At 39.0% G+C, this 27,184-nt stretch overlaps 3 protein-coding genes across 8 annotated transcripts in view; 2 read left to right on the top strand and 1 right to left on the bottom strand.

Annotated features, from left to right (window-relative positions):
- creb3l1 (cAMP responsive element binding protein 3 like 1) overlaps positions 1 to 15,697 on the top strand; it is a 32,166-nt gene extending 16,469 nt beyond the window's left edge. For both annotated transcript variants that reach the window (XM_023329476.1, XM_014473439.2), the window contains 10 exons: positions 3,382 to 3,536; positions 3,650 to 3,731; positions 4,090 to 4,283; positions 4,593 to 4,739; positions 5,539 to 5,597; positions 7,768 to 7,836; positions 10,292 to 10,394; positions 10,640 to 10,799; positions 12,832 to 13,000; positions 13,087 to 15,697. In XM_023329476.1, coding sequence (XP_023185244.1) covers positions 3,382 to 3,536; positions 3,650 to 3,731; positions 4,090 to 4,283; positions 4,593 to 4,739; positions 5,539 to 5,597; positions 7,768 to 7,836; positions 10,292 to 10,394; positions 10,640 to 10,799; positions 12,832 to 13,000; positions 13,087 to 13,096 — 1,148 coding nt within the window. In that variant the 3' untranslated portion in view covers positions 13,097 to 15,697. The remainder of the gene's footprint in view (positions 1 to 3,381; positions 3,537 to 3,649; positions 3,732 to 4,089; positions 4,284 to 4,592; positions 4,740 to 5,538; positions 5,598 to 7,767; positions 7,837 to 10,291; positions 10,395 to 10,639; positions 10,800 to 12,831; positions 13,001 to 13,086) is intronic.
- A 146-nt stretch (positions 15,698 to 15,843) lies between these two features.
- Positions 15,844 to 23,877, bottom strand: harbi1 (harbinger transposase derived 1). Of its 4 annotated transcripts, XM_023329479.1 has the most exons (8): positions 19,037 to 19,155; positions 18,364 to 18,444; positions 17,649 to 17,814; positions 17,354 to 17,556; positions 17,190 to 17,277; positions 16,485 to 16,689; positions 16,227 to 16,402; positions 15,844 to 16,152 (listed from the first exon to the last, which is right to left on the bottom strand). In XM_023329479.1, exons 3-8 carry the CDS (start codon positions 17,811 to 17,813, stop codon positions 15,952 to 15,954), a joined length of 1,038 nt encoding a protein of 345 aa, XP_023185247.1. In that variant the 5' UTR covers position 17,814; positions 18,364 to 18,444; positions 19,037 to 19,155; the 3' UTR covers positions 15,844 to 15,951. The 4 variants fall into 4 exon arrangements, with proteins under 4 accessions (XP_023185247.1, XP_023185246.1, XP_005811444.1 ...); XM_023329478.1 differs by lacking the exons at positions 18,364 to 18,444; positions 19,037 to 19,155 and adding an exon at positions 23,806 to 23,877; XM_005811387.2 differs by lacking the exon at positions 18,364 to 18,444.
- atg13 (autophagy related 13) lies at positions 19,281 to 25,913 on the top strand. 2 transcript variants are annotated; one of them, XM_005811375.2, is made up of 18 exons: positions 19,281 to 19,436; positions 20,373 to 20,453; positions 20,620 to 20,700; positions 20,807 to 20,926; positions 21,024 to 21,070; positions 21,142 to 21,282; positions 21,367 to 21,407; positions 21,688 to 21,784; positions 21,871 to 21,978; positions 22,063 to 22,156; positions 22,267 to 22,365; positions 22,681 to 22,749; positions 23,285 to 23,400; positions 23,478 to 23,619; positions 23,701 to 23,778; positions 23,872 to 23,979; positions 24,173 to 24,301; positions 24,923 to 25,913. In XM_005811375.2, the coding sequence occupies exons 2-18, from the start codon at positions 20,385 to 20,387 to the stop codon at positions 24,998 to 25,000; spliced, it is 1,617 nt and encodes a 538-aa protein (XP_005811432.1). In that variant the 5' UTR covers positions 19,281 to 19,436; positions 20,373 to 20,384; the 3' UTR covers positions 25,001 to 25,913. The 2 variants fall into 2 exon arrangements, with proteins under 2 accessions (XP_005811432.1, XP_005811433.1); XM_005811376.2 differs by lacking the exon at positions 22,267 to 22,365 and having other exon boundaries at positions 19,282 to 19,436.
- The last annotated feature ends 1,271 nt before the right edge of the window (positions 25,914 to 27,184 follow it).

The following is a 27,184-nucleotide window of genomic DNA, read 5'->3' as shown; positions in this document are numbered from 1 at the left end:
TACTACAGTCTCCCAGCTGAGATCAAACAAAGTCACCACCTCTCCTCTATTAGCCCCCTGTGATGACTGCCTGGAGCTTTGCTTATTAACAGTTTTCTTACCTTTGCTTTCAGCTTTTTACCGGCACAAAAAGCTCCTTGTACCCACAAAGGAGTCCCATAAACTAGTTAGAGGGAAGTTTAAGCTGCAGTTTTAATCACCAGCAGCTCCTTTTACAATCGCCTAACACTGGACAGAACTACTAAAGCAGGAGATGTTTATTTAAATACAGTCTTTTCCTTCTCTAGTAGTAATCTTTTTTGTTTTAATCCAACTTCTTGACCTTAGTGATGGAAGTTGTTTCTCATTGTGCAATAGGTGCCTTGCATGGAAAATGAGTTTTCTTCTGCATGAAGCCTCTACTACTCATTAAAAATGTCATAGTGAGTTTCCAATCTGGCCCTGGCTTAACAAGGGCAGAGAGCTTAACAAGGCTGAGGCTAACAGCAGGATTGGCCTCATTAGCAAAGGCTTCTGTGGCGACCTCTGATAAAGAGCACGCAGGCAGCAGGTAGTGGTGCACTGCCACCAAAAAAGAAATACCTCTGAATGTCAGAAATTATTTTGCTTCCCATTGCATTACCTTAATAGCAAATTGAAAGAAGCAATTTGCTTAATATAATATTAAGATTTAGTTATTATCAATACAATTATCATAGGGAACTGCTAAATACTAGCTTCTCAGACAGGGTTGAATTTTATCCCTATAAAATGGTTTTGGCCAAATTAATGAGGCCAAAATGTTGCCATATTAGAATCCTAACTAAGAAGAATCAGGTGCCTCCAAAAATATACATTTATTAAAAATGAAAATAATATTGAGCATCAAGTGTTTTTCTTAGTATTGGCATCAACACTCAATAAGCTTCAGATACATTAGAAATAATGTGTGTGAAGACAATATAATGGCTCTAAAGACACCACAGATTTCATGGTTCTAGGTAGGCTAGGCGTCACTTAGAAGGAGACATATAACCTGTCTGACAGCACTAATTCTACTAACTCAACATTTTGTTCAGAATTTCCCTTCGGTCATAATCCAGTGGGTTTATGGACACAATAACATAAACCTGATGAGTTGCTTTGATTTTAACTGTACATGACTTGTCATATTTGAGCCTGATGTTCTCAATCTTTATGCCTGAAATAAACAACAGATGTGGAATTAATGCAGCTGATGGTAATAAAACCCCTCAATTGTTTCCAGTATGCATCTCCTAAATCCAGTTATTGTTTTGGCAGGCTTGAGGACAGTGTTCCTTTCTGATACTGACACCAAACATTGCAACGCTGAGCTCGCGGCTATTGACTTCATGTCAGCAGGAAGTATCCACAGGGACTCATTTTTAAGATGGATCCTCACATCGCTGATCCCTGCGGTAGTGATGGACAGCGTTAACGTTGACGCACACCGCACACATGCACGCGTATACACAAAGCTTGTAAACTTGACAGCGTTTTACCAGCAAAATGTTGCTAGGAAACGAGGAGGCAATTAACGTGACGTTCAGGAACTGCTTGCACCTTGGGAGCATGTTTGTTGTCTGTGTGTGTGCGTGTTTGCTATTACAAACATCAAAGTATCTGACCTGGTGTCTTAAATGTTACAAGGATAAAACACTCCTCCCTTTCTACCAGAAGTCACTTTTTACTCTTTACAACTTATCACAGTTTCACTTTTAAAGGCAAAGTTTAAAATGATTTATGTTGCTGTCCTAACAAGGTTCTTTTGGAGGCTCTCACCTTTAAAGAGGTTTGATTCAAGGCAGATGCCATTTATGACTAAATTTCCTTGTGGTCAATACTATCTGCCCTTTCATAAAGTACCATGCAACTTTTCCTAATTCTGTCACAATAAAACAAAAAGGTATTCAGATTTTATGTGAAAGGCCAACAAAAAGTCTTAAGATTATACACAGAAGCAGTCAAGAGACCAATGGTTACTCTGGAGGAGCTACAGAAATCCACAGGTTGAGAAATCTGTTGACACTTGCACTTCACAAATCTGATCTATATGGAAGATTATCAAGAAATGAAAGAGTTGATTCCTGATAAGACACCCCTGTTTATACTAAAAACCTTGCAGAGGACAAAGTAAATAAGCAGAAGATCAACGTACTGATAAGTTAAATCAAAAATGGCCTAAATCGGAGGTCTGCTACTCCTTAATATGTCAGCAAGGAACGATGGTCAGAGTTGATGGGATTTTGCGTAATAAATACAGTGCTAAAACAAAATGACTGTTGATGCAGCTAAAGACTCGTGACTGAGATAAGGTTCACCGTACTATGCTACAAAGTGTAAAAAAGCTGGAGAAGTAATTTTAATATAATCTCTTTAAAGAATAGTTACAATGGAAGAGACCTTCAAATCTTTTAACTTGCATGTTACCCTCCTTATAGCCTTGTGATAACAGAGACAGATGATATAAGTTGGAAAATTGGCTGACCATGAAACTCTGCACATAACCAATCTGAGAGCATAGATGGGCAATTGTCTAAGTGTCCAATCTTGTGCTACTTTGAAGCTATCCTGGTTATTTCCTCATAACTCCTTAAAGTTTCTCTTTCTGCATGGACTTTCCTCCATCCCTTTGGTGTTTGCTAGATGCTCTCACTTAGGTGGCAGTTGTGGGATTTTGACACAATTAGCCTCTTCCCCTTTCAGTTTTGGCTCCTCAGGAGATTGGATGTCTCTGGAGTGATGGAAAGCTCAAACACCAACACTAAAATACCTCTTGCTATGTGGAGTAGACTAAACAGTGAAGTACCTGTGAGATTCTCCTTAGCATTACACTCACATTGTGCTTTGGTGGCCTACGCCTGAACTGCAATGGAACCTTATAGTTGGTTCACTCAATTATGCATATTTTCTACAGTGTTTAAAGGCGACAACTGTTTCTTTTTCCCATGAAGGATAATGAAGACGAGTTGCTGGTTCAGCCCATCTTTTATTTCAGGGTCAATACTCCTTCACGAGAAACAAATTATGCACCACAGTTGCCAAAGCAATGTTGTCCAGCAGTCTGTAATAAGCAGCCCCGACAGGAAGTGCTAGAATATTCTGGGGAAGCGCTCCCAAAGCAGGATTTAAAAGCTGCTTGTTATTTCCCATTGGCAGACCTACAGCAAAGCCTCGCTAAGGGGAAATGTGAGGATCTTTACCTAGGTTCCTTGTAGAATTTCAATTTACCGTATTGGAAGGATGGGACAATTTTCTGGGGTGAAAGGGTGGTTAAAACCTTCAAGGTAGTTTAAGACTTGAGCAGCTCTAAACTGTGTCTTACATATCAAACTAAAAATTTGTCATAAAAAATCTGCTATTTCCTTGTGTTTTCTCCAGAATTTGACTGGAACTTCAGCCAGGACCTGTCCTCCATCCTGGTGAAACAGGAGGAGCCTGAAATTGGCCAAAGGTTAGATCCTCAGCCTCTCGAAAGCCCGCCTCTCATATTAAGCCCTGCCCCTCCCCGCACAGGGTCACCGTGGAAACGCACAGTAAGCATCCATCTGGTCAACATTTTCTGCCACTATATAAAATACAAATAATTCTTTGTTTAAAATGTTCATAAGTGCTTTTTGCTACTCTCGGGTGTTTGTGTTTCCTTTAGGAGCGCCGTCTAGATGATGTGAAGTCAGTAGCTATAAAGGACGAACCCAGAGAAAATGGACAGTATCTCAGCCTGCCCAACGGTACTCAGAACAACTCAAATATAGTTAAAACTAGATACTTATGCACACAAGGCAAGAATTAAATAACTTCAACAAAATCGGTGAAGCAGAACTTTAAAATAGGCAAATGCACACAACTACACATCATTTCCATGATAGCCAAACAATCAGAAATTAGTTCTTGGTTGTTGGTGAGGGGATATGAAGAGAATAACTTCTACCAAAAAATAAAATAAAAAACAGCCACAGACATCCTAAACAGAAAAACTCACTAACTGCACATCATGTTTGTCTTCTGCCCACCTTTAAAATTAATATATATCCCATGATTAGTCATCCCCAAGCAGAAGCATTCATGCAACCCTTTCCTCTCTTTTAGATGACGCTCTCCAGCTCCCGCCCACCCCACCCAGCAGTAACCATGGCGACAGTGACGGCTCACTACCGCCGTCCTCCCCACACCTCCCTCTCCCACCGCCCTCACCCCAGCCACAACAGAGGCCAGGAGGTCGCGGGTCTTCCTCCTCTTCCTCGACAGCCATCTCCTCCTCACCTCTCCTCACGGCACCACATGTGAGTTCAGTCACATCGTCTGCGCCCCGTTACGTCTCCGTCATTGTATAGATGATGAACGCCGGGTTGAGATTCGCTTCTGGGTTTCTGCCTGTATGGAGCGTGCTCAATAAGTCTCTCTGTCTATTGTCCAACTCGCTGGGCTGAATTTCTAAGATCAAATAAAACATATGTAGTGATTTAATGCCAGTAGACGTTCTTCACCATGAGTGAAGCTGTAATAAAGGTTGGAAATTTGGATTGCCCTAAATATATAAAGGAACATTCGCTTTTGAAATGTTTACTATCTTTCTTGGCGGCATTATGCAGAAGCTGCAGGGCTCAGGACCCCTCATGCTGACAGAGGAAGAGAAGAGGACCCTGGTAGCCGAGGGTTACCCTGTGCCAAACAAACTTCCCCTCACCAAGAGCGAGGAGAAAGCACTGAAGAGAGTTCGACGGAAGATTAAAAATAAGGTGAAATCTGAATTTTGGTGCTAAGTGAGAAGAAGGATGGGTGGGATAGAAATTTGTGGAAATGTTGGATGAGGAGAATGACTAGAATATCCCAGTAAGTAAGAGGAAAATGAGTGGGGTGTAATAAAGGAGAGGGAGGAGTGGAATAAAAGGGAGTAGTAGTGAACGACAAGAAGGATAACTCAAACATTAAAAGTGAGCGATGAGGGGGATAAAGAGAAGATTAAAAATGAGAATTGGGGAAAAGGAGAATGGAATGACGTTGGGAATAAAATGTGTAGTAAAGTGAGACAAGAAGGATGAGTGGGACTGAGTTGAATAGTTGGATGAGTGGGTTGCAGATAAAGAATGATGAAAATTGGAGGAGTAATAAATGCTATCAAGTATAATGGGAATAAAAAGAAAAAAATTACTCTAATAAAAGGAAAATAGATAAAAAGGGTAGTTGTGATGGATGAAAAGTATATGTGGGGAGAAGATAGTATTAAAGGATAAAAAGGGATGGAAAATAAGAATGACAGATTACAAGGTGATGGAGGATGAGCGGGATGAGTAGTTGAATGAACGGTAGATGAAGGTTGATTATAAAAATGTGTGGTAATGTTGGATGAAGGGAATTTGAAAGGGTAGTTGTGAGGGATAAAAGGAAACAGGGATTGGTGATGAGTGGCAAGATAAGGGGATAGACAGATGAGTGGGAATGACTCACGACTCAACACCTTTCATTTTGTTCGGACTTTTATAGCTTCTCTGCTGTAACTGAGGTAGAAAATTAAAAGCATACTCTGTGTTTGTTTAGATTTCAGCTCAGGAGAGTCGGAGAAAGAAGAAAGAGTATGTGGAATGTCTGGAAAAGAAGTAAGACTTCCCTTTTTCCATGATTTTTCCCCTTTTAGCCCTCCTTTTTTCATTATAGCTTACTCAAATTACATAACTTATAAATCATCCGCTATAGCTGTCTAGAAAAGTGAGGCCAGCCCTCTTACATTTTACACCCAAAAACATCCTGAAAAGATCTTCGTAGCCAATGAGGTTTCAGAGAAGTGAATTCATAACCTTTCCTTCTGTCTTCAATCCAAAAGCCACTTTCTTTAGATATCGAGGTTTTCCCTCAGCTCACTCCACCCATGAGCCTTTTTATATTTACAAGCATTTGCTTGCTCTTGATGAGGGGGGGAGGAAAAAATCCAACCCGACCAAAGAGAGAGCGAGTTGTGTAATGCTAAAGTGAACTTGGCAGCGATCGCTCAGACAGGAGCCAGTTTTTGTATTTAGAGGTTTTCCCAGCTGCTGTAAAGTGGAGCGGAGTGAGAGGACTAAACTGCAGGCAACCTCAGGTTCTCCTGAGGTCAACAATGTTACTTTTTGATACCCACAGAGTCGTTTTATCTACTTTGTGATTCATAGCAAAAGATAGAATATTAATCGGAACTTCCCAATGCAAATTTGCTGGACTTTACTCTGGCCAGTACTAATGATGGCCAGGCTCCAGTAACTTTCTGAACACATGGCCCAGGTTCACTCAATCTCCTGTCATGGAAAATAACTGAAAATATGGATTTGATTTTATAACCCCTTCATCACAATATGGAACAATAATAACACTGAACAGTTGAAGCAGATGGTTGCAAAATGTCTTATTAATCCCGTCAGAATAAATACAGACGTGGTATGAATCAGAGCGCTGCTTCGCTTTACTCAATCAGTTCAACTCTATTATCCTGCTACATTACAGTTTCTTCTTTGCGAGCTCTTCAGAAAAAAAAAAAAAAAAAGACAATTACCAGATGAAATCTGAGCGAATGCGTCAAACCAGGCATGGTAGATAAGGATTAGAAAGTGTAAGAGATGAATTTAGGTTGATAATTCTGATCAATAAGATTAGAATGAGATTGCAGCAAAGAGGCGATCAGGAAAAAAGGGAGTGAGGAGTGATTCATGATTCTGTCAAGACTTGCTTAAGTCCATTCTAATGTCCATTTGCAAATGCATATCAGTTAAATTATACTTTTAAACTCCAGAATTCAGTTTTCAGATATTAGAATATGACACAAGGCCAATAACCCAAAGAATTTTTAAAACTGAAAACCACAAAACAAAGTTTTTTTTAGGGCTGTCAATTAATTAAACTATTTAATCACGATTATTCACAAAAATGTTTTTAATGTACTGTAGTAGAATATTTTTTATGTTTCTATTCTTATAAGCATTGGGATGGACAAATATGTTTCTTTTATGCAAATGTATATTTCTTGTAATTGCAATGTCAGATATGACAAATATTATCAAGACTATTTCACAGAAACATTTATAAGTTTAAAATGTTCTGCGTTCTCTGATCAATTTGTTAGAAAAACTCTCATGCATACACAAGAGAACTGCAATTTATCGATCAAGGGAACAGATTTAGCAGGGATTAACGCAAAGAAACAAATAAAGTGCCCTGAATGAAATGTCATTATGTGCAACAAAATACAGAACTATGTGCTGTTGGAATTAAGCTTATTTTTGTGCTTTTTTCACATGTTGAATTTGTTTGATTCAAGCCCCTATAGAATTAAAAGGTCCGATTTGAACTTTTACATCTGTAAGGGTGCTGCAGAAAAAAAAGACTTCACTGATTTTTTTTAAATCCACGAACAAATATTTCTTGGTATTGGAGAAAGGAAATTGTGTGTTCTGCTGATTGATTTCAGCACTTTTTGAAATAAGGAAGATTATTACAGCTGATGCTACACTGAACAGATATCTTAGGCACAAAGGTTTCAATCCAAATTGTTCATCCACACTTACGTAATGCTCTTTACTTTAATTAAAATGATTTGGGCTCAAGTATTTGCAGAATTATTCATGTATTCGTTGGAAAGTTCAAATTTAAACTTTATTACTGCTTATTGCAAGTCTTGCAGCAATTTTTGTTCCCCTTTTAGGATAACTACCGCGCTAATAAATGACTGCATCTTTTAGGGCGACAACAAACAAATACATGTGCAGAGATATTACAATAATCTGTCTGCGTGTCCATCAGGGTGGAGAATTACACATCAGAAAACAGCGACCTGTGGAGAAAAGTAGAAAACCTGGAGACTGCCAACAGGTGAGCTTTTACACACTTTGGCTTGCAGATATTACCGCAATTCATCAAGAGGTGTCTTGTGTGCTCCAAACAACTGTGACATGGGTTATCCATTTATGTAATGATGTTTGGATTATCATCAGCAACTGCGTGGCAGATAAAACAAGAGCTGCATGATGTTTTGCTCTAGGGATGCAAGAGCTACACCTTGCTCTGTGGGTACACTGTGTTTATCACGTTAGTGATGGTGAAAGAATCCTGGAAGTAGAGCACAATACAGCATATTCCAGAGAAACACAGAAAACAACCAAAACAAATAAGAGGATAACAAGAAAATTTGGTAACTTAAAATAAAAGCAAAAGAGGACAGTTTTGACCATAAACGGTCAAAGTGAATGGTAAAATATGATGAGAGAAGGGTAAAATATTCATAAAGTTGGGGGTTTAGGTTTCTCACAGTATCAGACTTCCTCTACGCTTAAGCTGCTTTTCTGCATAATCATCCTGTGTTTTGTGCAAATCACACCTGGGGTGCTTGTTGCTGTAAAGCTCAAGTTTGGTCTCGTCTGAGTAAAGCGCAATTCCAATTACAGAGCGTGAAAAGAGCCTTAAAATGTTCTGTGGCCATTTTAAGCAGTTCTGTGAGAGGCAACTATCTGCTAATAGCTAGCTAGCTTGTGTTTTTGCCTCTGTATGGGTAAGTGCAAATTTATTGCTGGTTACCTGGACAACATAGCTATAGTTAATCTCACAAGGATTACCATTACTTCCTCAATAGTTTTCCATGCTTACAAATATTTTCAGTGCATCTTATAAATATGCAATTCCCTTTTCATTTCTGTTGTGATACAGATCTTAAATCTCATTCATAATGGTCTTAAAAATCCTTAAATGTGAGGTGGTGAATCCTGCAGAAAACCTGAATTACCGTCTCAGTAGAGTTTAGCAAACCCAAAACATTTACGTTTTGATAGTGGGATGAAAATCTTTTTTTTTCTGTACTTCTAAAACAATCCGTTAACATATAGATAGCATCTAATTATTTTTAAGGGGACTAGGTGGAGATACTTTTCACTGTAAGTCTATAAATTTGAGCTCTGGATATTTTTTTAACCTCCTCCTCTGTATATGGTGGTTGCTTATAGACATTTCCTGGTTCAATAAATATCTCCGCACATTTACTTTAGTTTTCAAAGAAATAGGGCTCATTTTCATGGTGTTTCTATACACCAGGCAAACACAAAGTCATGGATTATTTACTGAAGGTTCGAAGACACGTCAAATGCATCTGATAGGTTTATGTAGTAGGAATCAGGGCTTTTGTAGATCATTTGAGATTTTATATTGAGAGTGTGACTGCAAGATATAAAAGAGTATAAACTCAAATTGAGCTCAGATGTGCTAAACCAGCCTCTGCTCTGTCCTCTGTTATTATAACGATATGAAACCAGTCTACTTTTATCCTGGAGTGGGTGGTTAGTTGGGTGGGTGGGTGTGGAGGAGGTAGAGGGTCTGTCTCTGTCTGTCTGAACGCCGAGTCTGTCATTAAAGCAGCTTTCATCATGGAAGGTACCCCCCACAGCCTCCGCCTCTTCCCACTATACACGCTGATGAATATGTTTAACAACCACACGGTGGAACAATGAGCTGGCACAAAGCGAGGAAACATGAGTCAGCACGCACACTCTCATTAAAATCCAAACAGTGTGCAGCTCTAAAAAGAGGGTCTAAATGAGCAAACCTGATTCAAGCTAAAAACGTCCCAAAATGCACCCATTAGTGGTCATTTTCTTCCCATGTGCAATTTCTTTGGAAAGTGCTGCACATCAACTCTGGGTGCCGTCTCTTCAATAGCGACAAAGAGAATGTGGTGATTTCTCTATGAATCATAAATGAAAGTTATTGTTTGTGTCTAGGACTGGGAAAAGATGGAGGAAAGTTCAGGAAATGTGTGGTTTAGCCTAGCACCAAGAGCTAAAACCAACCTAAGTAAACCAAAATTTGAGGTTGCCAAAGAAAGATTTGCATCACAGTGCTGGATATTTACTTCAAGAAGCAATAACGTTAGCTGTAACTCACAATGAAAGGACTTCAAAGTCCATTAAATTTGAGCTGCATGTTACAGCTGACAATAGGAAAATGGCAAGTTTTAAATTTTGTCTCATTGTTTCAATTTTACACCTGAGTGAGTGCTTTGATTTTCTTTTTTTTATGTATTTAAAGTCATTTAAAGTCATGTAATCCGGTTCTCTGTCTCCACCTAGTGGTTGGAGTGCGTCCTCACAGCTATGGATGATTGATACCATCAGAGCCCTGCTCTCCAGATTCATGCTCTCATGTCCTTTAGCATAAAATAAAATGGACTGAAATTTACTGCATAGACATAGCTATGACAACAAAGAACAAGTATAACTTTCTATGTAAAATTTCCTTTCTTACTACTTGTTTATATCCCTTTTGTCTGTTTTATGCCCAGGTCTCTTCTACAGCAGCTGCAGAAGCTTCAGTCTCTAATTTCAGGGAAAGTCATCCCCCGTTCATGTAAAATGGCCTCAACTCAGACAGGAACGTGCCTCATGGTAAATGTTATTGCTGTTAACATGTGTTTAACAAATATTATCTTCCTCAGATAACCCGAGTAATTAATAAAAAAACAAAAACAAAAGAAATCGGCAAGGGGATAAATACTTATCTTAATTTTATCTTTGTACAGAGTAAAGCACTACACTAGTTAGCAAATAATTTGGTTGCAAATAGAGTCAGGTCTGATTAAGTTTTACTCATTATTTGTTAATGTAGGGGTTTTGGTTCTGTTTCTACGCAGATGATGGCGCTGTGTTTCGTCCTGGTGTTGGGCTCCTTCTCCCCTTGTCTCTCTCCTCTGTCTTTTTTCTCTCATTCCTCCTCTTTATCCTCATCATCCTCTCACTCCCCACCTTCTTCTCTTCCTTCACCATCGGCGGACCTCTACACGACCAGTCAGGGTAGGTAGATAAACATGCTCAACCGTTTCAGTCTACGGTCCTGCCAGAGGCCACCGAGATAAACTCCCAAAGCAACATAGTGTCTCTACCGAACATTAAGCTGCTTTTCTACATCCAGTTAAAGTCCCAATAGCATTTAGCAAATTCCACATTTATGTTTGCGACGATTGTACAAAAGAAGGCTGGTTGGCATGTAGAAGGTCTCTAATGGTTGCTATGGTTACAGGATGGCAAATATTATCATAAGTACCAGTTTGTGATATTTGATTGTGACCTTTGGAGCAAAGGTTACATTACAATCCAACACAAGGCCCACAATCTAACAAAGCAAACAAAAAACCAAGACAAAATTGACATTTTTTTAAAAAGTAAGACACGATGATAAATCTTTTAAATACAACCTGGAATTGAGCTACTCTCAGATTACACACCACATATTCAGGAGGCTACAAAGTAACAAAGGGCCACCTTTCTTAACCATACTTTCAAATTCTCTTTAGAAAAAAAAATTATAATATTTAAAAAGATTTTGACATTATTTTAAAATTGCATTTTAAAAAACAATATACATTTACTAATTGTAAATAGTTAAAGAATAATTTGACTAGTTCTATATGCAATTTAGTGACTAAAGTTTGTAGAAGTTTAATTAAAGCAAACAAGGACTTCCTGTGGACCAGGAAGTCCTTGTTTACAGTAGTAATTCTGAGCTGACATTCAGAATTACATGGATATGGGATGATATGACATTCCATATCAAGAGCAAATATGAACAAACGTTCACACTGTGATGATTTATAACCATTTAAATTAACTGCTTTTAAAGAAAATACGTTATTTTAATTTAAGAGCGCGTTATAGATCCCGAATTGTCTTATTTTGAAGGTCTAAAGGAAGTTGGCTCAGTGTTTTCGCCAATACGACAATGACTATGTTAGCGAAAAACAGGACTTCTGTTTATTTTATAGCTTATATTAATTAGAAAAGCAATTCTCATTTCCTAATTAGAATTAGACCGTCAGCGAATACTCACAACCCAAGCTAGCAACAAATTCAACAGAGAAACAGGAACTGGAAGCTACCTTATCATTAGCTGGTAGGCGGCTGGAGGCTGAAGTGTCGTTTCTTCTGAGTTGAGCGAGGACAAAACACCTTCCTTGGTCGAATATAAAGTCTAAAACACAGACATTTATATATGTGTGTATATATATATGCATTATTTTGTGCTATTTGGAGGTTGACAGTTTACCTTAACGGCTTTCTCCTTCACGTCTGTTTGGACGCACCTGAGATGATGCGTTTAAGGGACTATTAGAAAAAGGAATTATTAAAAGCGTTGTAAGCGAATGGAGGCGGATTAGGAAGGGTGACAAAGAATAAAAAAGAATTTAGTTTAATCTCAGAATTCTGATTTGTTTTTTTTTACAAATTTTATAATTCTGAAATGCTTATTCTCAGAATTCTGATTTTTTTTGTTAAAATTCTTAAGAAAACTGTCCCAATTCTGACTTTTTCAGGAAAACAAAACAAACAAAGATCTCTAAAGGGTCCAAATTAAAACTAAAAGTAAAAATTATTTTTAAGGGGTCCTAATCCTCTTCATTATAGTACAGATTTAATGTTAATTTTCATTTTGAAACTGTATTGCTAACTAAATATTTATAATTTGATTTTTCCTTTTTTGGAATCTTAAAGAAAGTAACTAAACTTGTGCTTATGACCAAAAGCATTGACCTGCATCGCCCCACCCTTGTGTGAAGCCATTTAGTAGGTTTGCTGTTGCACCATCATCCTTCTATACAACCTAATATTGTTCTAAGCTTTATTTATGGGTATTAGAGTAAAACAGGGTAAATAAATACATATATCCTTTTCCATTCAACATACTTTGTGTTGCTCTATCACACAAATCCATTAAAATTCATTAAAAGGATTTAAATGGGAAATGTAATGAGTTTTTCAGCTACATACGGATGTTTTAGAGGTCAAAGGTAACCCTCAGATTGAACTGCAGTGTGTTTGTGTGTCGCAGTCCGCTCCCGAAGCCTGCTCTTCTACGATGAACAGGCTCCCCTGGAGGAGAGTTCGGTACCGTCAGAAGGAGAGAGGCTGCAGTCAGAGATCCACTCTCACATTCAGACCCGTCGGCATACAGCCGACGCCCACAGCAACCAGACAACCGGGCCCAAATTAGACCAAAGGTACAAACAAATCCCGAAAGCTGCAGTGATTCCACCCAGGCTCCGTGTCGGGTCTTAAACTACTGCTGCCCCTTCCATCTCCTCAGAGATACCTAACCAGGCGGAGTCTCGGAGGTTTTCTGACTCTTATATCCTCTTCCTGCTTGAAGTGCTCCACCCGCTGGTCCGAAACCAGCGACCATCCTCCTGTTGCCACATCGCCCCGGCTACAAATCAGCCCAGCTTCAACACCCACGTCAAGCACCCTTCATCTTTACGTTGTATTTGAACACTCTGGATGTAAACATCAACTTTATTGTTGCTTTAATGCACTAACAGTCTAATTTAAAGTAAGCAACTCATTTCACTGAATCAGTTTACCTACACATTGCCTTGCAAAAATACTTCTCCACATTTTGGCACATCATTATTTTATATGATAGGCCAGCACAAAGTTGTCTTAGTCAATCTTTACTATCTGATTTTAATGTTTTTTTTACTAAAACATTCAGTTAAAAAAACTTAATTCTCAAAATCCCATTTTTAAGAACAATTAAGCATAAACAGCAAAATCTGAAAGATTAAATTGTGGCATTAACCTTCAAAGTGATGTTTATGGTTTTCAGAGCTTTAACTGTAAGACATCACCTAATAAGAAAGGGGTCATTGTTGGCTTATATTAGTCATCAATAATGATTCGATGCTTGATTTTTAGAATTACGGATAGCCAGTATTACAAAGCTGCAAAGTATGCTTTCAAATTTCAACTCAAAAAAAGATCATTTAGAAATAATAAAATAAACAGAAAAATCAGCTAAAGTCTAGAAGTAACCAGGTTTATTTACCTAATGCTACAGATATTGAAGCAGAGCCATTTTAAAGTGCCTTCCTTGTTCTGCGGTCCAGTATGGCCCATTTGACCGCACATAACTATCTATGATAAAGATGTGCAAAATGCCTTAAAATAAGTAGCTGCCATGGTAAGCCCAATTAGCCTTCCTACGTGGCACGTTCTCTTGTCTTTCTCATTTTGAAGTGTCTAAGAGAAACTAGCCACTCCATCATGTCATATTTATTCATACCCCAGGGTAACAGGAAGCCCAGGATTATTAAATAAAACATTATTTTACATGTAGATCAAATTTAAAAAGTTGAAATGTACTGAAGAATAAAATTTGGGATTTTTTCTGAATAATAAAATGTATTTATTTTAAGGCTTTTTGCACGTCTACCAGAGGTGCCAGTAAGTGTGGAGAACTGCAGCATGCATTTATTAAAAGGTCCTAGCACTTTTTTAGATTTTCAAAATAAAACACAAATTATAGGTTATTTCTGCAACTTGATCATTTAATAAGCATTTTTTTTTACTTCTAATTCTGACCAAATGTCTAATTTTTTCTTAGATTTTGGTATTTCTGGGGAGGCGTGTTCTTTTCTTTCATAAAACGGGGCCGTTCCGAGGCTAGGAAGCAACACATAAAGTTTTTTTTTTTTGGAAAATATAAATTGTATATGTAATATATTTGCAGCATCAAAAAAATGCATATTTAATTTATGCGAAAAAAAATACATGTACTGATTTTTTTAAGTTAGTTTATCTTATTGTTTTTTAAATAATAAAAAAAAATACAAAAAGAAAACTTTTAATATATTACGAGCATTGAAAAATTTGCATATTTATTATATGCAAAATAAAAAAGGAGATGATTTGGCATTTCAGAAGAGGTGACGTTTCGTGGCGTAAAACTGCTGTCGCATGAATTGGGTGCTTCAGAATTTAAAAATTATTCTTTTCTACATTTCTAACTTTTATTTCTTGGCAACAAATTAAAAAAAAAAGTTTAAAAAAAAGAAAAGAAAAATAGATGACCAATTATCATGCAGCAGCAGTGTTTGTTGTATTTATTGATTGCTTGTAGAAAGTGTGTAAATATTGAAGAAGCATTCCAGGAGAAAAAGCACCACTAATTTCAGTTTGATTGAACACTATAAAGAAATCTGTAGATTTCATCACCACTATCTATAACACAATGGCGTTCTGAAAACCCCAAACAAGTCATTTTATTCCAAAAGCTGTGTATAACGCATTTCACTTCATCACGGGTTTCCTCCTTTCTTTTCTTCCGTCTAGTTCATTGATTTTGTCTCCATTTTGTCATCGGAAATGAACAGAAACGCATTATGTGACTGCAGCCAGATCCACTCTCTGTCTCTTTCTCTTTCTCTCTCTTATTTGTCTGGGACCAAATATCAAATGTACATAATTAATAACAACTTCCAGCATAGTTGTTGTAAATAGTGGGCCTTGTTTTTGTACTGTCATAATCCCAGATTTTAGCCTGTGGAACGTCCTGTGGGGAAGAAAACAAAAGGGGGTGAGGGGCATCAAAATAAAAGAAATTATGATTTAGGGCTTGGGGGGCGGGGTCCATTTGTAATTAACTGAGATGACACGGCAACTACACACAGTTTGATTAGTCTAAAAACTCCAGGAGGCGATTGATTATTGCAAAGTTACCTGACTGTCCTGAGAAAGCAGTCAGGAGCCTCTAGGGGGCGCCAGGCTGTTTGAAATGTGTTTGGATGTGTTGTTGTCTCTGTTTGTTGTATAGCGTCCTGCATGTTCCTCCACATATATATACATATATATATCTATGTTATCGTAGTGTAGTCAGTAGAGTAGAAATGAGCAAAATATTAAAAATCTGCATCAGCAACTCTGTGCCTGTGGACTTCATTCCTCTCTGTGTCTAACGCAAAAGAATGGAGAGAGATTCATCCATAATTTGTTTTCCATCCATTTACCCATCCATCATCCATCCATCCATTTATCCATCCATGATGTCTACTTACCATCCATCCAATCATTCATCCATCTATCCATTGAGCCATCCATCCAATCATTCATCCATCCATTCATTGATTGATCCATCCATCCAGTCTTTTTCTGGTCTCTGTCCTCTGTGGAGTCTCTAGCTGAAGTGTTTCAGTATGATGTGTTTCCGGAGCTCCTCCGCCTCGCTGTCCCGGTCCTCCAGCGTCTGCTCAGGGCCCTTGGGCTGCTCCAGTGGCTCTGTCCTCTCCAGAGTCCAGGCGTCCAGGCCGGAATGCAGGGAGGCGTTGTGCAGAACGCAGCAGGCCAGGAGGATGGACGAGCTCCTCTCAGGAGAATACTGCTCATGATGGAGAGAAACCTTTTATGTCATTTTGCTAACACAGGAACATAGAGGCTTTATTAAAATCCTACCTGCAGGTTCCCTTTGATGCCGTCTAAACATCTGAATCTGGTCTGAATGGCCCTGAAAGTTCTGTCCACTATCTCATGCGTCACGGTGTGGGCCAGGTTATACTGAAACTCTGCAGCTGTTCCTGGGCTCTCCACTGGTGTCATCAGCCACTTCTTCAAAGGATAACGTCCATCGCCTTTCAAAGAGCAGACCCGCATTACCGTCGGACTGAACGTCTGAACGTCAAACGTGCGACTGCTCCTGAGAGCGCGCCTCACCCAGCAGCCAGCCCTCCTCGTTGTCCTGCAGCTGTTTGGAAATGGCTGACCTCTGCAGAATCTTGGTGTCCTGCAGGCCGCCGGGCCACGTTTCAGCGCTGAGTAAAAGCCCCCGGGCGTTACAGACCAGCTGGCAGGCTATAGAGTGAAAGCCCTTCTTGTTCACGTAAGAGGAGGCGTCGCTGTTCGGGGCTTTGATGGCCACCTGTTGAGGAAGGGTCAAGACAAATGTCCTCCTACTTTATTCTGAATTTTGCATTGAGTGAAAACCTAGCTTCTTTCGCAATTATCTTTTTATGTTTTACCCTTCTTACTGAGGGTGTCAGTTTCGCTGTTTTCATCATCTGTTATCAAAATTTCAAGAAATAAAGGCTTGAAATATTTCACTCTCTGTGTAGTGAATCTATATAATATGCGAGTTTCAATTTCTGAAATGAAAAATAGAACAAAAATTTTATTTTTTCATACTGTAATTTTTTTGATGCGTCTGTATATTGAGGATAACTAAATATAGCTTAACTGAATATAGAGAATAACTGAGGTAGCTGAATAGAAAAGGCAAATCACATTTAAACCGTTCTAAAACTTGCTCTCCTGCTGCTTTAGATTTATTCCCTACTTTGTGCTCATCTTTTCCATATGACACAATTTTCCAGGCATTGCTAAAAGAAAAGTGAAGGTGAGAGTTTTTTGTTTTGATCTAACCTGAACACAGTCGAGAACGCCCAGGACTGCTGGAAATCCTGCCACCCTCTGAAACTCCTGGAAGGAGTACTCTCTGTTGGAAGGGTCTCTGTTTGAACAGCATGTATTACTTTAAGATTTCCCATAAAGGTGGTGAGCATTAAATCAAAGTGTAACATATGTACTTATTGAAAGTGATGAACTGTGGAGCTTTTTCCACCAGAGCTTTAGTCACATTGGTCACACATCTGGACATGGACGCCTGGCTGATCCCTATTATATCCCCCATGGACGTCTGGAATGAGCCAGATGTATAGAAGCCCAACGCTGCCAACACCTGAACCTCAGGACTGATTGCTCTGGATCTCAGGGTTCTCCTGGAAAGAGTCTGCCGAATGGAAATTACGAGAGGTGGCGCAACATGGAAATGCAAACATCACTTCTTTTTAAGACGGAAAGCAATAATTATCAAGTGCGCACCTCTCTGAGTAATTCCACCAGATACAAGATGAAGTCTCTTGGAAACCCAAAGTTTGAGAGGAGAACGCTGTTTGAAACGGTGTCCAGGTCAAAGCGCTCCAGAGTCTTATGGCCTCGTCCGTGCAGAAGAAGATCGCAGTCTAAGATGGCTATGGGGATGGCCATGCTGAGGGAACAGAAGAAGAAGAAGCACCATGCAGAAAATCTTAATTTTATGCCAAGTGAAATATTTTTGTGAAACATTGATGAGTCATTTTCAGTTTTCCTGCAGAAGAAATGAGCTTTAAGCGTTTGTGTTGCCATGCACTAACAGGTTACAAGGAAAGACAAAAAAAACAAAACCCCAACAATAAGTAAAATGAAAAGAAAAATGTATTTTTATAAATGAAATAAAAATGTCAAAAGGACAACATATGACACAGATAAGGCCAAAACATAACTTTTTTGGGCAAAATGCAAAAAGCTGTGTGAGGCAGTAAAGTAACACCGCACTGGTATCTTCGTCACACTGACCACAATGAAACACGGTGGTGGTAGCAGCATGCTGTGGGGCTGCTTTTCTTCAGCAGACACAGGGAAGCGGAGATCTTTTGTTGAAGGGTGGAAATTACTTGAGACTGGACAGGAGGTCCACCTTCCAGCACAACAATGAAGCTAAACATGGTTTAAATCAAAGCATATACACGTTTTAAAATGTCCTAGTTAAAGTACAAACCTAAATTCTGATAAAAATCTGTGACAAAACTTGAAAGTTGATGTTCATAGAGGTTTTCCATTCAAACTGACAGAGCTTGATCTATTTCGAAAAGAAGAAAGAGTCAAACATTGGGTCTCTAAACATAAAAAGCTGGTTAAGACATAACTCAAAACACTTGCAAACTGAACACAAGGCATAATTTTTCTTCTACATTACAACTATGCACTACTTTGTCTGGCCTATCACAAAAAATCCCAATAAAATCAAGCGAGGCTTCTGGCTCTAATGTGACAAAATGTGAAGTTCAAAGAGTATGAATCCTTTTACAGGTACTGTGTCTGGGTTAGCTACTTCTCTTCAGGATGCTCCATTAAGGCTTTGTCATGATTCTACATTGCTCAAAACGCTTTAAATGTATGCATTACGCATATGCATTCATTTTGGTACAATACAGCATGAACATCGTGATATGTGCTTTTTAAACAGGCAAAGAAAAGCTATGTTAAGCATAAAGAGGCACATAAACACAAGTGCTAACCCAATTTTCTATCTAGTTTTTAGCTAGCTTCGTTCCACTGGGTCTAATCTCAGCTCAGTATGGTCCGCCTAACAACTCTGCAGACTCGGTGAAACTATGTGACTTCAAACCAACCTCTAAGCCTTTTCAATAACTTTAAAAAACATAGTTTACCTTCAGATAAGCTATTATCTGGCAACCAAAATAAGCCAAAGGAAACTTCGTTTGCGGTATCCAATCGCAGATTCGACACAGCAAATTTAGTATTTATATATATAAATATTTTGTAGTTCACGAAAGGTGTCCTCAGAGTGATGCATAGTGTAATTGTATGTTTCAGCTGTTCAAGTGAATAAATATTATAGAAGAAGGACGTAGCGAAAGTGCGAGTTGGAGATCGCTGCTACATAAACACGTCGACATGGAGAAGATAAACAGAAAAGTGGCACAGCAGCTGCTGACGTTATGTGTGTCCGAAAATGGCCTATGAATGTTTATAGAAAATACTAATTCTGTTAAGTGTTTAAGCTCATGTCTATTATACTGAACGACCATCGATAAGGAAACGGCTAATGTAAGTTTTAGTGTTTTATAAAGTCTTCGTTATTCAGCCAGTCGGCTAGCATTAGCAACATGCTAACGCTGGTGTAGCAGTGACTCACTGTTCTGTCAGAAAAACAAGCAGTAATTATTCCAGAAATCCTCCTGTTATGTTTTCGCTTTTCATACAACGGTCGCTGTAGATGATAAAATGTTTCAGTCAGTCTTTGTACTATGAATGACCTCCATATTTAATCAGGTTAATTTCTAATAAGCGTGGAGGCCCCATTTGTTTTCCAGAACTAGTGATTGTGTAAGGTTTAAAAGCTGCCTTTGTTGACAACGGATGTCGCTGTTATGTCAAACATTTTCTCTCTACATTCATTTCCTTTAGAAACACAATAAATTAGTACGCAGCAAAATCAGGTTTAAGTCAAAATTGTTTATGTAGGTCAAACTTTGCTTTGGTTTGTGGATTTTAAGTAGTTCAAAATTTTTAGATGCTTTTTACGGCAAAAAGCTAAGTTTTGCACCTAATTTAGTTATTCTGATAATTCTTGTTAAGCATGATGAGCATAGAACAGATAGTGCAAAATCCAAAAATGTACATTTGGTTTTGCATTTAATTATTTGTGCATCATCTTTTGTGTATTAAAAATGTAATATATTTGTAATAATTACACGATTTGCTGTTTTACTGTGAACATTCTATTAATTTAGATTGGAATATTTTATGCTTTTATTTTTGCAACACTTTTGTGTGTGTTTCTTACTTTTCTATGTTTTCGCCTTAACATTGCTCTTATTTGACACTTAAAAGATAAACATTGCTTTATGACTTACTTTGCACATTATTTTTACGTATTTCACATTCTTTTACATTTATATGTATATATATACATATATTTTTTTTTTTAAATGAATGATTTAGAAAAATTTCCTAATAGATTGTGTCTCCTGTGATCCGCAGGGTCGTGACAACATGGACGGTGACCTGAGTCCACAGGATAAGAAAGACTTGGACAAGTTCATCAAGTTTTTTGCCTTAAAGGTCAGAGGGCAGCCTAAGGCTTGCGTTTATGTTGTATCTAAAGGCTTTTTCACTTGATCCAAAAGTTTTCCAGATTTTTGTTATTATCCATTTAGACCTCCACATCCCTGTTTTCAGCAACTTTCCCCCGATTCATTCCCACACCACTGTTTGTTTTTATCTGTAGACTGTTCAGGTGATCGTTCAAGCTCGTCTGGGGGAGAAGATCTGCACTCGCTCGTCTTCGTCACCCACTGGCTCAGACTGGGTAAAACTAAAGCTCCGTTTAAATGTTTTTTTAATCATTTTATATCTCTACCTTGTTGGTCTTCTGATGTGAAGCATTTTGTCCCCCTGTTCCACATTCTGTATAGTTTAATTTGGCCATCAAAGACATCCCAGAGGTCACTCATGAGGCCAAGAAGGCGCTGGCCGGCCAACTTCCAGGCATCGGCCGATCCATGTGTGTGGAGATCTCCCTAAAGACCTCAGAGGTAGAACTCATAAAGTCACTTTAGTGTTAGCTCCTCATAACCAAGAAGAGTTTTTGTTGCTAAGTTGATCTTTTTTGTCTCCATCTTCATTGCTTAGGGAGACTCCATGGAGTTAGAGACTTGGTGCCTGGAGATGAATGAGAAGTAAGCAGCGTTCAGAATCAGCTTAGCTACCGTTTCACGTTTAACCTGTGTGATTTCTGGCTCTCCTGCAGGTGCGATAAGGACATTAAAGTGTCGTACACTGTCTATAACCGGCTGTCTGTCCTCCTAAAATCTCTGCTGGCCATCACCAGAGTGACTCCCGCCTATAAGCTGTCCAGAAAGCAGGGCCACGACTACGTCATATTATACAGGTGTCCTGATCAGCGCTGACGCCGATCTCTTGAATTCAGCCACATAAAACTAAGATATCCATCTCAATGCTGTCTCTTGTGTAGGATCTACTTTGGGGAAGTCCAGCTGGGTGGATTAGGAGAAGGTAACTTTAGTTCTGGTCTGGGTGGCATCTGTTTAATGTGTGATTGTCCTTGGTCAATCAATTTGTCCGTCCGTCCATCTATTTTTTGTGCATCCGTCAATAACTATGTACTATTACTACTTATGGATTCATCCGTCCCTTTATTTTTTTTCATTCATTTGTCTATCCATCTATCTTTTTCTTCTTAGTCCACCCATCCCTTTGTCCTTCATCAATTAATCCATCTGAAAATATCAAATTGCTTAAGTTCTAGATTATTTTTCTTTTTTTTTTAATCAAGGTTTCCAAACGGTGCGCGTCGGTGTTGTCGGCACCCCGGTCGGCACGGTAACACTGTCATGTGCCTACCGCACCAACCTGGCGTTCATGTCCAGCAGGTAACCAGCACATTCCCACTGCAGCTCAGTCTGTCCTTCCTTCCGTCAGCTCAACAGGCTAACAATGGTCTGGATTTCCTCTGCAGGCAGTTTGAACGGTCGGCTCCCATCATGGGGATCATCGTGGATCACTTTGTGGACGCGCCCTGCGGCAATCAGCGTCCAATCACAATGGGGCAGCCCTGCAACTTCAGGTAGACCTTCACGGTTACTTTTTTTTAGTCATCCTCTAGCTTCCTGTGCTTCAACGAAACCACTTCCTGTCTATGCATTTTCAGAGCCCCAGATGAGGACGACGGCAGAGCATTTGCTGGAGTTCAGGACTCTCAGGAGGTCTGCACCACCTCCTTCTCCACCTCCCCTCCCTCTCAGGTGAGCCCACACTCCTCTCTCTCTCTGTCTGTCAATTCTCACTCCTGATTATCATTTCACTTTCTTCTCTCGTCCGTTTTCTTTAACTTTTGTTGTTCATGTGGACTCAGTGTGTCTGCACTCTGAGTCCGTCCCCTTCCAAACTGTCCAAGCCCCTCCCACTGGACAGTCTCCAGCTCCCATTGGCTCCAGGACTTGTCACTCACAATGTGAGTCTCCAGTGGTGTTTGATGGTGTGTTTTTGTGTGAGAAGCGCTGAAGCTCATCCGCCAGACTTCACCTCTCTAGTTTTGTGTTCATCACAACCTTCTCCATCACTTGACCTCTGGAATCCTTGCAGCTAGCTTCTAGCAGAGTTTGCATCCCTGTAGCTTCAGTTTGTTGTGGTTCGCTGTTACTTGTAGAAACGTAGTTAACTCATAATGCTTGACACACACCTTCTCACATCCCTTCAGCACCAACAGGAACCTTAGTGTTTGCTACTTAGTTATTATTTCCTGTTTTGTTTTTTTTTGTCTCTGCAGCTCTATGCTTCCAGGTTCTCCTACCAGCCTGCACCTACAGGCGGAGCTGCTGAGTTCAACGTAATCCAGGTACGTAGACGTATTCATGGACAAACTGATGTTTACTCAGGGAAATAATAAAGTTAAAGAGGTATGAAAGCTTAAGCCAGGAGTTTTTCAAAATCCTTGAGTCATAAGTATTAAGATTAAAAGAAATTTTGTGGGGTTTACTTGAACAGATTTATTCTCAGTTATTAAAACAGGGTTTGGGTGACTTTCTTTTGAAACTTTTGCTATATTTAGTCAAGTTTAATAAATTAGACAAAGCCTGACGTGGGTGCAGTAATATAGATTTTTCAGTAGAAGTCTCTGGATAGACGAGGCCCTATTTATTATAAGAGATTGGTTGTAAAAAGATTTATATTTTGTGTTGTAATCAACACTTTCTATTCTCAGAAAATCACATCAGATATCATTTTACCCTTTTTACAAATAAGCATCAATGGGTCAAATTTTGGAAACCCCAAACTTAAGCGGAAACTCTCATTCTAGGTCACAAAAAGAGAACCCCAGGGATCAGTACTCGAGTCCCTCAGCTTCTGTTCAGTGACGTTCTCTCTTCCAGGTTAAAGAAGGCGGGAACGTTCTGGTTCCGGCTCAGCCTCAGCCTCAGCCTCAGCCTCCTCATGGAGCGGATGTCCATCTGACGGTAGAAAACGCTCCAAACACACCGAGCAGCAGGTAAGTTCTTCACACAAGCATCTTCAGTTTAATTTGGAAAATATCGATAAGGAAACTCTTACGGCGTTGTCTAACAGTGGCGATGAAGACGGCCTGCTGCAGAGTGGTGAGGGAAGAAGGGAGGATGGGAGGAGGAGCGTCTCTCCCTCCGACCCAGTGGAGTCACTCAGCGCGTTCACAAGGAAGGTTGGGGCTTTTGTGAATAAACCCAACACTCAGGTAATTAATGTGTCTCCTCTCACCATCCTCTCCATGAAAGTTGGCAAAAATAAGTTTTTTTGTTTCTGTGTGCCTGTGTAGATAACAGCTGCCAGTCTGGACCTCCCATTCGCTGCATTTGCTCCTCGTGGCCTGGACTCTGAGGAGAACGATCCCATGGTGATTTTATCTGGTTTTTAAACGTACCTCAGCGCCTTTAGTCTCATGTGTCCTGCTTCTGGAAGGTGACCGTGTGTTTTTTTTTGCGTTCAGGTGCGTCCTCCGGACTCTCCTCCCTCTCAGTCGCCCCTGCAGGCCAGCCTTCACTCTCAGGGCTCGGACGGATCGGGACCGCAGGACGACTTCGTCATGGTCGACTTTGTGAGTGGTTTCTGACTTCAAAACTATCAGCGTAAAACACACAAACCACTGAGAGAGTGACCAGTTTTAAATAAATATGTTTTTTGTCATTTATTCTGTACTACAGATGTAACATTAAAGGACGAAGATGCTAATCATGGTCTTGATTTTTTCTTTTTAAAATTAATTTTTTTTCATCTGTACCTGTGTGCAGCGTCCAGCTTTCTCTAAAGACGACCTTTTGCCAATGGATCTGGGCACTTTCTATCGAGAGTTTCAGAACCCTCCACAGCTGGCCAGCCTCTCGCTGCACACCAGCTCCCAGTCGATGGCTGACGACCTGGTAAACGCGTCCTCTCCCCTTTTGTTTTGTCCGATGGCGTATTGGGGACATTGTAGATTGTAAGGAAAAAACAAAAGAGAAAAAAAAGTTTATTTCTACCAAAAAACTGGACATTTTCTAGAAAAGAAAACTTGGAAATTTGAGTTTGAAAATAAAAATAAATTAAAAAAAAAACACTGAAATTTTTTCATTAATCTCAGAAATTAAACGAAAGAAAAAAAATCAGAAAATTTGAGTGTGAAGTCAACAATTTTCTAGTAAAATTCCCAAATTTTGAGAGGAATCTAATTTTCTAGAAACAAACGTTGAAAATTTCTAGAAGAAAACACAAATTTTGAGATCCCAAGAATTTTTTTGAAAAGTCAAAAATTTGACTTTTGAAACTCAGTTCTTTTTTTTTTTTATAGAAAATCTCAGATTAGTCTCAAAATGTTTTGGGTTTTTTTAAGCAAACTTCACTTTTGAAGCTCAAAAAATTCCACCTTTCTTTTTCTCGAAAATTTCAGAGATAAACCTCTTTCTTCTTACTACAACCGCCCTAATACGGCATCATAATTTTGCTCTACATTTTTAGTTAAAGAACATTAAACAAAGGACTGATGTGAACTGGTTCGTTTGCAGGACTCTCTGCCAGAGAAACTGCGCGTGTACGAGAAGAACATTGACGAATTTGACGCGTTTGTGGACATGCTTCAGTAGGACGAATGAAGGAAAAGTCAACCTGCGACTAAAAGCTGAATTAATCAGAAGAAGGGGGGAGGTCTCTCTGTGTGTCGTGTGAGAATTACTCAGAATACATCATGTTTAAAGCTGTTTGTGTCTGAAAACTTCTTACCTGTTCACTTATAGTCTGCTTCACTGTAAATACTGTAATATCTGGTGACACTTGCTCACTTACCATTGCTGTCTGGTGGCTGCGATCAAACTGACAGCTTTAATTTATGTGTTGCATAATTCTGCTCTTGTAGTCAAACGATCATGGGGCAGCCATGCAAATCCACAGACAGGTTCTGCTAGTAATGCCCTCATTATAAATCCTTTCTCCCTTTCTCTTAACCTGTAAATGTAAAAAAAAACACACAAAAAACACAACAGATTTTTAACACGTCTAAGAAGGGTATTTTTTTTCACAACCCTGCAGAGCATTGTCTCACTGTGTTTTTCTTAGAAATGAAAAGACTCATTCGTTGTGCAAAGCTTGGCGTTCCCAGCTGGTCTGGGGATTTAAACGACCACTGTGAATTGCACCAGATGATCCCAGACATATTTAACAGTGAAGAAGCTGCAGTTTCTCTGTGAGCAGAGCCCACATGTCAGACTGCAGCCGGAAAGCTCAACCCGTTGACTCAGAAATGGAAATAAACACTCAACATAACAGGTACCCTCGAAACAGCTCAAACATAACCTCCCTGAAGCTCTGATTGACCCCAGGCTGGTTGCGTTGGGACTAAATTAAGAACCGTTCCAACACATTCATGTATATTGTGTGAAATATGTAAAAAGGATAAGGAATTCCCCACTATCCACAGCATTCATGGTCGAGTTGGTCGAAAGCTTTAATTTAAAGCATTCTGTTGAAGTAGATGTCCTAATAAAGCATGGCTGCTCCGTCTACTGTGCGTCTTTTCTTCGGTTTTCGCTCGAAATAAACTCAAATCCTTTTCTAATTAAAGAGTGGATGATTACTACACAGGGGTAAAGTTACCATTTCATACCAGACAAACAAAATTGCATTAACATTTTTGAAATAACTTGACTCCCGTAGTAAACGTAGCATGTTTTTTTAAATCTATGCATACAAATTAAAAAGGTTACATAAAATCTCTGGAAACTGTATTCAGGCAGCAGGATCAGAATTGTTACAGGATCATTTTACATAGTAAATACTGTGAAACTAGTGTTTTTGAGGTTAAAATGTGTAAATTTAAGCTACATGACCAATAAAATACTTGTTTCCTTCCACCTAACTTTCCAGCAAGAGAATTTTATTTCTTATGGACAGTGAAAGTTTTTTTTGTTAGTTTTTTTCAAATATTCTTAGCCTGTTATTTTTATTTTTAGGTTAAATATATTCACAATGAAACGGAATTACATAAAACTGAAATAGAAAATACTATTTGGTTGGAGGTGCTGAGTCTCCTCCAGAATGAGCTATAGCACCACCTAGCGTCGGTGCTACGTATAGCGTGCTAGCTTAGCTTTAAAACATCTTTAACGCTGATGTTTTAATTAGCTTCACAGTGTTTAAACAAAACGCTGAACCCCCTTGTTGAGAAAGTGATGGAAAGATGACCCAGTTCTTTCGCCAGGTGTCTAAGAAATAGGCTAATTGACCTTCAGCTAATGCTCACACCGCAGGTAAAGCTAGCAACAAAACGGTAGCTGAAAAGTTAACTTACTCAACTGGTAGATGGCTTCTAAGTGTAGTGAGAACAAAATATCTTCTGAAAGATTCCTTGACCAAAAAAAAAGCCAAACTATGACATATCCAATTATCACAAATTTTGAAGTCAAGTAATCTTCGCTTTACTTCCACTCCTTTCTACTTCAGGTTCATTTTGACGTGTCTGACATGATGCATTCAAGGGACAATTAAAAAATAAGTTTTTAAAAGAGTAAGAGAATACAGTTAATTTTGTTTTGAAACAATACTTTAACATTTTAATTGAAATCTGTAAGCGTTTTATCCCCGCTATGTAAATTATTTTGCTTAGCTTAGGGTAACCCTCAAATATCAACGCCCACTGTTTGGCCAATCCCATTTCTATTTTTATTAGTATTAGTAAAATTCAAAAATGTCGATTTCAGGCACTCATCAGCTCAAGGTTCCAACATATCAGTAAAAATGCTAGACTGACTTCATTCCTAGGCCAATTTTAATAT

Source organism: Xiphophorus maculatus, chromosome 24, assembly GCF_002775205.1.
Source record: "Xiphophorus maculatus strain JP 163 A chromosome 24, X_maculatus-5.0-male, whole genome shotgun sequence".
NCBI classification, from domain to species: Eukaryota; Metazoa; Chordata; class Actinopteri; order Cyprinodontiformes; family Poeciliidae; genus Xiphophorus; species Xiphophorus maculatus.
The sequence above is the reverse complement of the archived record's forward strand: the minus strand, read 5'-3'. Positions and strand labels throughout refer to the sequence as shown.

Excerpts from the sequence above, each read along its gene's own strand:
- harbi1 (XM_023329477.1), bottom strand. The coding sequence starts at position 18,310 with ATGTTTAGCTTCATTGTTGTGCTGGAAGGTGGACCTCCTGTCCAGTCT. Across the intron at positions 17,815-18,161 it reads CACCACCGTGTTTCATTGTG|CATGGCCATCCCCATAGCCA; the intron begins GTCAGTGTGACG and ends CTGTTCCCTCAG. Across the intron at positions 16,403-16,484 it reads CGAGGAGGGCTGGCTGCTGG|GCGATGGACGTTATCCTTTG; the intron begins GTGAGGCGCGCT and ends GCTCTTTGAAAG.
- atg13 (XM_005811375.2), top strand. The coding sequence starts at position 20,385 with ATGGACGGTGACCTGAGTCCACAGGATAAGAAAGACTTGGACAAGTTC. Across the intron at positions 21,979-22,062 it reads GGGCAGCCCTGCAACTTCAG|AGCCCCAGATGAGGACGACG; the intron begins GTAGACCTTCAC and ends ATGCATTTTCAG. Across the intron at positions 22,366-22,680 it reads CAGGACTTGTCACTCACAAT|CTCTATGCTTCCAGGTTCTC; the intron begins GTGAGTCTCCAG and ends TTGTCTCTGCAG.